Here is a 12,381-nt window from a genome sequence, read left to right on the forward strand (position 1 = left end):
TTTACTGTGGAGTGAATTAGGATTAGTGGAGAATTATGTCCACTGACTCTGAGAGGTGTCAGGTCTTCTCTGTTTTTCTCCATAATGTTCTTTCATGGAAGGCCAAAGACTCGCATAGTCAACTTTTTCAACAATGATAGTTTTAAGCTGGCAAATCTGGTACTGACGGTTTGGGTTTGGGCTTGTCAGCGATGACAGGTACTCCCTCTATTGTGTCTGTGGGATATATATGTTTTTACTTCCTTATCAGTCTGGAAAACTGATTTTTTTAGAAGTTATGCACACAGCAAGATTAAGGACCTAATCCAAAAGCTACCAGCGTCAGTGGATGTCTTTTCATTGACTTCGGTGAGATTTGGATCAGGTCTGTGAATACAGCTCTGAAGAGAAGTCTGTGCTGGCCACGACACATAGCTTATTATATCTAACAGAAATTCGTATTATGCAATAGACTTTCAGACCTTGAAGTATTATCTCTGTTAAGAGAAAGGTTTGATCAATAGTGACAAATTATCTTGATCAATAGCGATATACTGTGAATCTTCTTGCAATGGTTTTCACGACTGTGTGAAGGGGACTTCCCTTCAAACAATTTCACTGCAGTAGGGGAAAGGGAGATTTTTATTTAGCTGCCAGCTTTGCTTCCTGTTCCCTCTGGGCCCCTGCCCTTCAATTACAACACTTGTCAGCTTTTAAAATGTGCACTGCTTCTTTTGCATGCTTTGGATATTTAAAAGCGTAAAAAAAGTCTTGAGTATAAAAGACTCTGGAGGAAGGTCAGAGAGTTCTGTTTTCTCATTCAGCCTTTTTCTGCCTCCAAACTGACAACCTCTGGGGTAGTTTGAGGAATCATTCCAAAATATTTTTTGGTTAAAAGTAAGGCTTGTCTGGAGACAAATGCCTCGTTTTTCTTCTACCTATCATTACAACCTTTTACCTTGCAAACCACTGTAGGTCCCTTTTGCCCTCATCAATTCATCACAAAAGCAGAGTTCCTCTAAATTTTCCTGTCATCTTTTCTTTCTCATTCTGGTTCCAAGAAACTTAATCTGCCTATACATGGGCAAATACAATATGTATTGCAATTTCAGGTGTAGTTTCCAAGATTTAAGGGTTTATCTTCAAGTGGTGAAGTGAATGAAATCCAGAGGGAAAGCTGGTGCCCTGTCCTGTGCTTTCTTTGGCATATCCAGGTAACGGTGTAATCTCCTAACAGCGGGCGATATCTAGACCATTTGTACAAGAGATATTAAAAGTTAAGGCAATGGCCATCTTCCCACTTTGTTGGCTTAAGCAGAGAACAAAACATGCATCCACTTAAATAAATCTCATGTATCTTGGTTTCTGTTTCTGCTGAACCTTGTCTGGTTTGGTCTGGTTAGGGAATTATAATGGATCTATCTCAACTTTAAAAGGTACAAATACAAATTCCATTCCTGGAAGCAACTTTAAGCAAATCATCAAAGCATTTTGGTCTTCAGATGTCCAGTTTATGTTTAAACAGAAAAGGTGACTGCTCACTTGTTATTTCTCGTACTTGTTTTAATGGGTTTGTACTGATCAACTCTTAAACAGTGTCACTAGCAATTTCCAATATATTAGTTGTAAGGTTGTTTCAATAAAATTAGTCAAAAGAGGATTAGAAAGAGAATTGGACAAAACAGCTGCCTACAAAATTTTGCCAAATCTCTTCTCCACCTGCCAGAAGAGTTTTTTTTTGTGGGAAAAGTTACTGTTTCCCTGTTGGATACCTGGAGTAATATGAAGTACACGGGGAACATGGATTCCTACTGTAGGCTCATATTACAGTTGGCAAGCCCTATACAACATGACTATTGCAATTTACTGTAGCGGAGGTCTTCTTTGGCCTGTGGACTACAGACTGAATTGCTCACAGAGTGTGTTCCTGGCTTCCCAGTTTTAAGGTAAGCTTTATTTTAACTACTTTTTTTCCCCTTGAGGACAAGATAAATCTCAAAAGGACTTGACAAATTATTTAGCTAGATTATTGGTGAAAAATGAGAAATTTTCCTAGGTGCCCTTTAAAATACTTTGTGGAAAATGCAAAATCAGCTGAAATATGTTTAGCAATTACCTTCAAGCTGACAGTGCCTTCTGATGTACGAATCATTCTCCGGCTTCCTGGAGCCCTGCCAAAGTGTGCCATTCACATTTTTCCTGTCTAAAGTAAAAGCACAGAGAGCAGTCACCTGAATTCATAGCAAACCGGTGAAATAACAGGAAAGTCTATAAAAATATAACCAGAATGCAAATCAAACAAGCTTGCAGAACACTGTAGCGTCTGCTGAAACACAGAAATGAATTGATGATTTCACAATATAGGAAATTTGATGGACGGATGAGATTTATTGTGGGCAGACTTCAAGTTTTATCATCTTTTGCTCCTGTCTAATATCTCATTTAACACTGTTAAAACATGATCAGAGTGATTGTTAACTTAACCCTAGTTTTAAGACCTAGGAGCCCACAGAACATCTGTGTCTTTATTTTGCTTCCAGGAATTGTATAAACATTATTTAATTTTACGGTTAACCAGCCAGTGTCTTAGCAAGACACAGCATGAAAGATGCCCACATCTATGTCATACACGCTCCAAGGTGAATACTGTCTCTGCTTGAATGGGAGAAACTAGGTTGGCTTTGAGAACAAGATGGCCATTCTCCTGTTCCCTCAGTGAACCTCAAAGCAGTCATGCTTCACAGCATATTGATAACTATTAAGTTTTTGTGCTTTTTCATTTTGGTTTTTTTTTAAAAAAAATGTTAGGTTTCACTCTATATCAGAAAACTTTACAAAAGCACTTGCTAATTTTGTCAAGTGCTGGGAATTAATTCATTACAGCCTGGACGCTGTAGACTAAATGATGCTGTTCTGCATGAAAGTTTTCCCTGTGCAGGGCTACAGAATGAAGTCTTAACATAGGGGAACTTTCAGCTATCTGAGGCACATTGTTATGAAATACAGCGACATCGTTACAGGCAGATATAACAACATTTTTGCTCAGTAAGGGCTAGATACAATTAAACCCAAACTCCAGAGAATAAAGAATAGAATCTTAATGGGAATCTCTCACTGAAAAACATAGGAATTTTTACTTTTTAAGAAACTGATGATTATTTCTTACAGAGGATTTACAAAATAGAACTCATTGAATCATAAGTGTGGATAATAATATGCAGTGTCAGGGCATACTGAAAAAAACCACCTGAATTCCTTCTTTGATGAACTTGTTTGTGAAAGCTGAAACAAAGTAATTTAACATGGGAATGGGCAGAGAGCTAATTTGATTAGATCAGAGATATTTCAATTTTTACTGAGATGATTAAAACAAATGCTGAACATGCTGAGTATTTCTCATGCTGTCCCATAACAGGTTCTTTAAATCTTGATTTGATTTCCATGTTTAACTAGTTTGTTTTCAATATCTGCCTACAAATATGTCTGTGGAAAGTGTGGGGTAGGTGAGGCAGGGGATATATTGATAGCTTAACTGTATTTTTTCCTTTCTTTTGCATTTGCTCTAACAGCTGTAAAGCAAATCAGACCCTTAATTAAAGTTGGCTCTGTGAGATTAGCAAGTATACAGTAAATTATTTAAGCAGTTACTAACCAAATGCTTCATTCTCAGACATGGACTTCTGGATGGATCTAAAAGAATTAAAAGAATTTACCATTAGCTGAAAGTCAGAATGAAAAATGAAAGCACATTTAATCAAATATGGATATTTTCAACCTAATTCTTCAAAGCAGGGCACAGGGATTTAGCTGTGCAATTCCCCCTGGTTTTAACTGGAGTTATTTGGCTTTTCTCATTTACCCAATCATCTACTCCCACATGCCACACAAAGCTCTGAAATCTTCTGAATTTTCATTCTGTAAAAATATGTTATTAAAGTTTCTTTTTGGAATGAAGAATTCATGACTGAATCAGGGAGCCCATCAGGAAGAAAATAAAAGTTACTTTTCTCTAGACATGTCTCTAGACATCTGAAGTGTCCTACAACTTTTAGAAATTAGTGTGTGGAGTTTGGCGACATAATAATGGATCGAACCAAAGAGCTACATATGAACATGCCATCCCCATGACCTCGAGTGACATTTTATTGCCCAAATGAACCTTGAACTTTTTGCACATTTACATCAAGGAATAGTCCTAACTAATGCTTCCATCTGTGGTCAGTGGTTTATAGATGATGACTTAAACAATATACTAACTTAACAGAAGAAAAATAAATCTTTGAATTAACAATGAGTTAACCTGTGAATTAATTTGTTTCACTTTATCCATAAAAACCCCAATGGATAGTAATTTATGGGCTAGAGGATGAAGCCAGAAGATTATACTAGATTATACTAGATGAGATACTGTGATGAGACCAGACACTCTAATCTGTGACAATGATCAGCAGAAGGGAAAGAGCACAAAAACTGAGAGCCATCTCCCAACTTCAGGCATGTAGGTACTGAAGGGTTTCCTGAGCAAGGGGGTGGCAGCTGAACTATTGTTTAAGGAACTGGTCCATAAGCACAAGTTTCTTTTGAAACCACTTGGATTTTTTTTTCTTTCAGAGTTCCACAATTTAATTCTTACTGTCTAAACAAGGCATACTTCTGTTTATTTTATTTCTGCTACTCTATTTCATTTGGTGCTTCCTTGTTGCCCCGTTGTAAGAAAAAAAGAATGATAATTCCTCATTCACTTTCTCTATTTCTACAGAAAAGGCCAATGGAAAAAATTTTGCATTATCAGTGGGGGTATGGCACTGGTAGTGGTGGGCAGGATATGTGATGGCTGGATACTCACAACAAAATAATTGTCATTACAAAATCTTTTCATGTTGAGTGAAATTATTTTCATACACCTTACTCATCTTTTGTGTTGATTAATGAAGTGATCTAGACAACCCTTCTAAATTCTGACAATTCATTTAGGTTAGGATTAGTTTTAGAATAGAATGGTTTTGCTTGCATTGTAAGATTTGTCACTGTAGCTATAGACTACTATTGCTATTCCTGGGGCAGACTTAGTTCTGATCTAGGCAGGAGTCTCTCAGGCAGCTAGCTGATTGCACCTTATTTGGTAGAGCTTGGTAGAGTAAAACTTGGGTAAGGCCTACACAGTACTTTGTCTTCCTTAAAAGTGTTAAAGAATTATGAGAAAATAGTGAAAAATAGAGTTATGTCCATACTTTAATTAATGCAATTTTGAGAGCATTTTCACAGGGCCCTGGCTGGTCACAGACAACTGAGATCTCACAGCTCTGAGTGTATACATCTCTGTGTTTGCGGTTGATGTTACTAGTGTTTATATCAGACAACTAGAAATAGATTAAAACTGTTACTTAAGACAAAGAAGCTCTTGATTTTCTTTGAAATCTTTATCTATTTTGAAATTTCTATGCAATAGACATAGGTAACAATGATGTTCTGAATTTAGTGGAGCCCCACCTAAAAAAGAAAAAAAAAAAAAATCCAGGGATTTTCATGTCTGTGACAGCCAGACAGATAAGATCTGTCTCTATCACTCCATCAGGCCGGATTTCAGATTTCATCTGAAAGAGACCACTTCAGTAATGTTTAGCCTTCAACCTGCAGTCAAAAAAGAATTTTCAAAATAAATTCCTCTGCTTACTGGTATATATTAATCATTAGCTCAAACCATAGCATTGTGTCTTAACGAATGGATGCAAAGCATGCTGCTGTCACACATATGCTTGATAAAATACAGTCTGACCTGCTTTATCTGAATCATTTTGCAAACTAATTTTTTACTTGGATCAAAAACAAACAAAAAACCCATTGGGAGATTATGAGGTCAATGGTGCAAACATGCTATAAAATAGGTTACCACATCAATCTTTCAGAAAAACAGACATATGGTTAAACCAAGCTTAGATTAACTGCATTTGATTTTAGCTGTCCTGGTTCTGATATTTTGGAAGAAATCTTTATGTATATGAAAAAATCGTGGCAAAAGAGCTTTAGTAATACATTACAAGCTTGTTACTTGCTTTCCAGCTGTAACATTAATACATGTACTCCATGAGATTAAAGCAACATTGGCAAACATTAGTAAAACAACATGGTTGAAAGGTACAGACAAATATAGTGGCACTGTGCAGACCTCAAACTGGTCTCAACTTACTTTCTTTTTTTGGTCACTGTGTTCTCAAAGTCAGGAAATCCCTTTTAAAAAGATAGAGAAAAACAGTCTATGAAAATCAAAAATGTTTAATCCATATATAATACTTTCCTCACTGGAAAGATACTGAATGATGTACTTTTGAGGCACATTTTTAATATCCACTAGCAATCCAGTCTTTCTTTTTCCAGCAGCTGAAGCTGTGGAGGACACAGTGGAGCAGAGAATGTATGTAGTTATGTGTCCTGACTTTGGGAAGCTTCAGTATGCATGGCTCCCAAGAAGCTGACAACAGTAATACCCCTGAATAACCAGAGAACAAGACTTGTACCCCAAGAATTAATATCATATTTCTTCCACAATATGATTCCTTTAAAATTTATGAGAATAGAATACCCACACATTACAATGGGATGTGGCTTTCTGAGGGACACAGAAGGACATAGACTCTCTAACCCCATTACATGCAGGAGAATGTAGAAGAGAGCAGGAAACTCTGCAAGTAAAATTGAAAGTTGTGCAAGTCGGCCTGGTAAGGCTCTGAGGGCCCCCAAATGAGAATCAAGCACTGGCCTGGAGGCAAGATCTCACAGCCTCCAGGGCCCGGATGGTATGTACCCTGACCAGATGTGGGAAGGATGAGAAGAGTTATGTGGGTGTTGAAAGAGTGAACAAAAGGGTGCCTTACTCTGCAAGCGATGCCAAAACATCTCACTGCATCTTTGCTGTTGCACTTACCCTGGCACTTGAAGTTAATTTTAACTTTAAGAAAACCTGAGGATGTCATGCTAGGACAGAAGGGATCTCTTATCCCTATAATATTTTGATATCTCCTGAGACAGAATATCAAAGCACTGTATAACTTTCATATCTATTTCTTCCAGCCTGGAAAGCCGAAATTGGGATAAAAATGTCCATTATGAGTGCCGCTTCAATTTGCTGTGCAACAAGAGGCTTTTTTTTTTTTTAAATCCTTCATTATTTTCTAAATATGAAAACTTCAGTGTATGGACCTATTTGTCATATTCTTATGTTTGATTTATTTCCTTCGTGTAATACTATCTACATCTGCATGGCTCTGACCACAGTAATTTAAAAATGTCATCCTGGTTGCACGATGAAAAGCCAAAACATGTACTACATAAAATGATGCAAGTGCATAATTGAGCATTTTATATTTTTCCCCTCCTCTTGGTAAAACCCATCATAGATTTTTTTTAAGCTTCTTCAGGAGAGTGCATTAAGGATATTTTACTGCACTGAGGTTATTTTAGCTGAGTGTAGGGGGTCTTGTTAGCACCTGGACCTTTGTGAATGCTAATAATTTTATGCAGTTTCCACAGAATTTCTTTCTGCATGTGTAGATTTTTTCACAGATGCTGTGCACAAATCAAAAAAATCATACAGAATGTACCATCTCCCTTGAAATACTGCAAGCAATCTAAGAGAAATTTCTTGCCGAAAAGAAATTCAGCTTTTTAGTCTTGGAACAAGTCTTTCCAATAGCTCTAAAGAAATGACTAGATGAGGTGCACAGGCACACAAAGTTGAAAAATATTGAAAAATTGATTTTAAGGCTGTTTCAAAAAGGAGGTGTCAACATCTTACTTAAAAATATCAAATATTTGGCTTCAAAGAGGCTTGTTAAAGGAAGCATTATGCATGGAGGTCAGAGACCAAAGGATATTGTAAGTTAGAATCTATGTGATCCGGGGTAAAAAATGGAGACAGGGCCCTCTCTAAACCTCAGTGTGGCCATATGACTGGAAAGACCATTAATTCATATCTTCACATGCCAAATACCTGGTGTGGAACATGAAACACGGAATTGTAGGTTTAGTCTTTTGGTCCAAGATTTGAAACCAATGCTTCAGCATCAGTTTCTTAAAATCCAGCAAAATAGTCATGTACAACATTACATCATACATTGAGATGATACTGATGTGACTCCACTGGATATCATGGGATGCAGTGCCACAACGAAATATGGCAGTAGGTTTAAATGGTCTTTTAAAAATGACACCTTTTATTTGACACCTCTTCCTGGTTTGTCTGAATCAGCTGGCTAAACTGGGGTACAAGAATAAATTATTCATGTTTGTACTTTTCTTTTTTTAAGTGTCTTTTCAGTATTTGACTACACTTAAAATCATATGTAACTTGAATCTGAAACTAGAAATTAAGCCCTTTTAAAAACATGTTTTATCTTAGAATGTAAATTAAGGTTCATCTAGACTCTACCGTCCACATTCTCCGAAGTATGTAATTACCTTCTTTATGGGAACAATTCTTCCCTTCCCTATCCCAAATATGAACAAGTCTATTTCCTAAAATCAAACTGCACATGTGGAAGCTCAGCATTATGAAATTATTAATAAAGTCCTTTCCTCCCTGCTTTTATCTAATAACTCTGAATTAAAGAACTTAATGAGTCCCTCCAGTGGTTACAAGCTGGCTGAGAAAGCTAGAGCTCCAGGAGTCTGTTAAGACTTACAAACAGGGAAAAGATCATTTCAGATAACTAGCCCTCTTCTTTCCCTCACTGGAATCGAATGCCAATTATAACACCGCAGATTAAAGCAGGTATCATGACTGATTGTGATTTTCCTGGCAATAACTTAGAAAGACTGATAAATTATTTGGCACTTCTCTGATATACAGGGTAGTTGATCATATCACAGTTAGCAGTTGAAAAATATGTGGATCTCATGACATTTGGTGATTGCAATCTGACAGGAAATATACGAAAATAGTTTTAATGCTGAAGATGCTTTTCTTGAGAAGCTTAAAAGAGCTCATGAGGTAAAAGACTGTAAGAACAAGCTACAAGAGGTAGAAATTTGGTTTCCCAGTCAATAGCCTAGTTAAGGCAAAGAGCACCCATATGATTCATTGCTGTTGGCCACCAAGTGTTTCTGAGGCAGATCCAATTCAACTTCGCTATGTATGAGGTTCAAAAACAATCCAAAGAACTATTTTTGGTTTGTTTTGTTTTTTTTTTCTGTCTGAGAATATTACTGAAGCTGAGCAACAGGCAAATTAACCAAAAAGTTAACAGGCCAGTTCCCTGAGAGGATTAAAATCAAACAGTAAGCATGCATCACAGGCACAAGACAGTACCGTAAGAACCCAAAGTGGGAACATCCCAGGCAAAACATTTTGTATACTAAGCAGTCCTTCTAAGTTATGTGAAGGAGAACAGCGTACATGAAAGAGGGGTTATTCTTCATCCAGCATGTGTCACTTCGGCAGATACTTGGCCAGGAGCAAAAATAATCACAGTTCAAAAAGGTGCCCAAAGAGTATGTTCATTGAATTATGTCCTGCACAGCTTCAGTGACCACAGTACTCTGTATTTCCCATGTCTCCAGAAGAATGTCACAGCCCAGCTATGATTAGGACAAATCACAACGGAGAAGGTAACTGCAAGAAAATAACAACCTTGCTGCAGTATGAGGAAGAATTTCCTCTAGCACTGGCCTCCCATTTTTTAAGTTGAGGGGAGCAGACCTTGAACGTTTGCCCTGTTGATTTCCAAAGTTGTATAGGGAAAAGGAAGCGGGCAAAGCCTCCTAAGGCGGAAATGGGCCATGCCAGGCTGCTCCACCCTGAGGAGGTTTAACAGCTCTGTGGAATCTGCATGGCCATGGTTGAGCCCACCGTTTAAACATACACTTGAGCCCATACCTAATTAGCAGTGCACTTAAGTAAGTGCATTAATGAATAATGATAGATGGCTGAATCAGGGCCTGAGGAAGCCAATAATGTTCTGAATTTATCATGCTATGGGGGCCACCCTGCAGCCTGGAACCAAGTGACGAAATTAAAAATGGGAGAGAAGTACAAATGGGCTCTGTTAATAAGCTTAACAGCTTCATCCAAGGTGTAGGCCTAATAACTCACATGCTAGAAATAGCAGATAAGATTACACATAGTCCTTTGGCCTTAGCGGCATTTTTCCATAGGTCTTACTGCTGACACGTCATCACTAATCTTGTTTTCCTTTTCTAGAGAGTATTTTATAAATAATCATGTTGATTCTACAGCCAGCACAGTGACACAGCATCCAGCCGTTATTTTTAGTTAAGTGCTGAGCTGAATATTCTCTCAGAATAAAATAAAACCCACAGCCAGTCTTAGGAAGCATCTTGTTAACACCTAGTGAGCCAACAGTTTGCTTCCCCATTCACCATTACTTTTATTGATGATGAAATTTAAATTTAGTGATGAATAAATGTGCCATCACTAAAATATCTCCTTTAGGAAGAACGAAATGTATGATAAGAGTTAGCAAGAATCCAAGTGCTAGATTTTTCTATTCATTGCTATACATGTGCCTTCATGGACTAAACAGTGCCATCCCACTGAAACAGCACTGAACAGTGTGAAAAATGTTTTGCTACAATTTGTTCTGGTTAACATATAGAATTTTCTCATCCTACACTAGTAGCAAATCTGCTTCTCTAGGCTGTCTCAATGAAAATAAAGTTCTGTATTGAATAGGTTTATTACTTTTATTTAGCTGGAAAATTTATGAAGCCTAAATCTATATTAATATAATGAAGAGTCTGAAGTAATGCTGTCAAATCAGAAAACAGAACAAACCAAGAAAAAGCAAGAAACAAAAAGCCTGAGGTAAACTATCACTGCTCTTTTATTTCTTAGTCTTACACATTGTGAGAAGCTGGTGTAGAGCACGATGCTCGGGATGTGCCTCTACCATACCTTGAGAAGGTAAAGGATAATTTCTAGTAGTTATTTATTGCAGACTATGTTAGAAGGTCATATGTCACATGCCAGGCACAAACCAGAAAACAAATCTGCTTTCAATTTTCAGTTTATTTGTTTAAATGCTGTTCCTATCGGACAAAGAAATATTAGTGTAGTTGTCACTGTTAAGTTGGTTTGTAGTCACAGAAAAGGGGAAAAGGACTGAACAGATGTAAGAGCTGAACTATAATGTCTACCTTTGTTAGCAGAATGGCATGTTTCAATATGATTGTGTAGCACAGCCCTAGCCAAACAGCTAGAGCTTCACACAACTGAAATGTTGCAAGCATGCCAGGATCAGGTTACAGCCATATTTCACAACCATGATTAAAGACTCTTTGCTAGAGCAGAGTAGAGGTGGCTCATTTTTATAGTAACAAGGTCACAACCTGAAAACGGGGAGAAACCTGTCACACAGGAAAGCACCTACCACCTACTACAGTAAAATTATAATGGAGGCACATTTCAGAACCCAGGCTCATAGATCTGTGCTGATGCTATGAGGAATCATCTTGAGATCTCTGCACTGCTACCGTCTCAAAACCAGGACCATCTTATAAAGCACCAAGGTGGTTATCTGGAAGAGAGACACATGGACAGAGTGAGATGTTTGCAGCAGAAGGGTCTGAGAAGAACAGGCTATTTCCATTCCTCTAGGAATTCAACAGATGCATGCCACAAATCCCCAGCCGTTCACCTATCCTGCCAGCTCCAGCACTCTGTCCACAGAAATCCTGTGTGCAAACCTGCTCTGTGATATTGCAACACCATAGGCCCAGCAGTCTTATAAGTACCCAGTACCTAACCCAGAGCACACAGGGGTAAAGCCTGGCATAATTTGTGAAGGGGGGACAGTCTGTCTTCTTTAAATAATGAACCTCCTTGTTTTCTCTTCATTCCTTCACCAGACTGCATCTATGTTGTAATAGATAGTAATTATAAATGAAGGAACATTATAAAGCAGAGAATAGAGATTATGAAATGGAAAAGATTATGAAATTTAATACTCTATGTTAAAATATTTGTCAAAGCCTCAATGATACATTATACCAATAACATACCAATAATAAAGGATTAACTAGGGTAACATTATTTAGGAAGAAAAAAAACCCAGAAGACAACCTCCTTCACATGTTTACCTAATGAGGTCTTGTAAAACGTAAAGGTTATTCCAGAGGCCATCTGTTACAAAAATCACAGAACTCACACCTTAGAAATGCATTTTTTGGTTAATAAAAAGGACAACCAAAGACACCAATAGTATATCTTGTACAGTACTAATAGCTGTAACCAGTATTTTCATATGCTATTACTTGCAAAGATAAATTCCCTCATATGGTGAAGCTGCACTAATCTCACTCTGCTGCTAGCTGTATAGAAACTCATGACCTGTTTTCCAAGTGTGCTTGTTAAGACTGGACAGAAATCAGGTCATTGGCTACAGAGAT

The 12,381-nt window shown here is 37.5% G+C and overlaps 1 protein-coding gene across 1 annotated transcript in view; it reads right to left on the reverse strand.

Annotated features, from left to right (window-relative positions):
* The window catches only part of SAMSN1 (SAM domain, SH3 domain and nuclear localization signals 1), a 276,633-nt gene that overhangs the window by 66,088 nt on the left and 198,164 nt on the right, over positions 1 to 12,381 (reverse strand). Inside the window, exons 5-7 of the mRNA XM_064469960.1 lie at positions 6,167 to 6,207; positions 3,632 to 3,669; positions 2,096 to 2,182 (exon numbers count right to left, since the gene is read on the reverse strand). Coding sequence (XP_064326030.1) covers positions 2,096 to 2,182; positions 3,632 to 3,669; positions 6,167 to 6,207 — 166 coding nt within the window. The remainder of the gene's footprint in view (positions 1 to 2,095; positions 2,183 to 3,631; positions 3,670 to 6,166; positions 6,208 to 12,381) is intronic.

This window comes from Phalacrocorax carbo, chromosome 1 (assembly GCF_963921805.1).
Source record: "Phalacrocorax carbo chromosome 1, bPhaCar2.1, whole genome shotgun sequence".
In the NCBI taxonomy this organism is placed as follows: domain Eukaryota; kingdom Metazoa; phylum Chordata; class Aves; order Suliformes; family Phalacrocoracidae; genus Phalacrocorax; species Phalacrocorax carbo.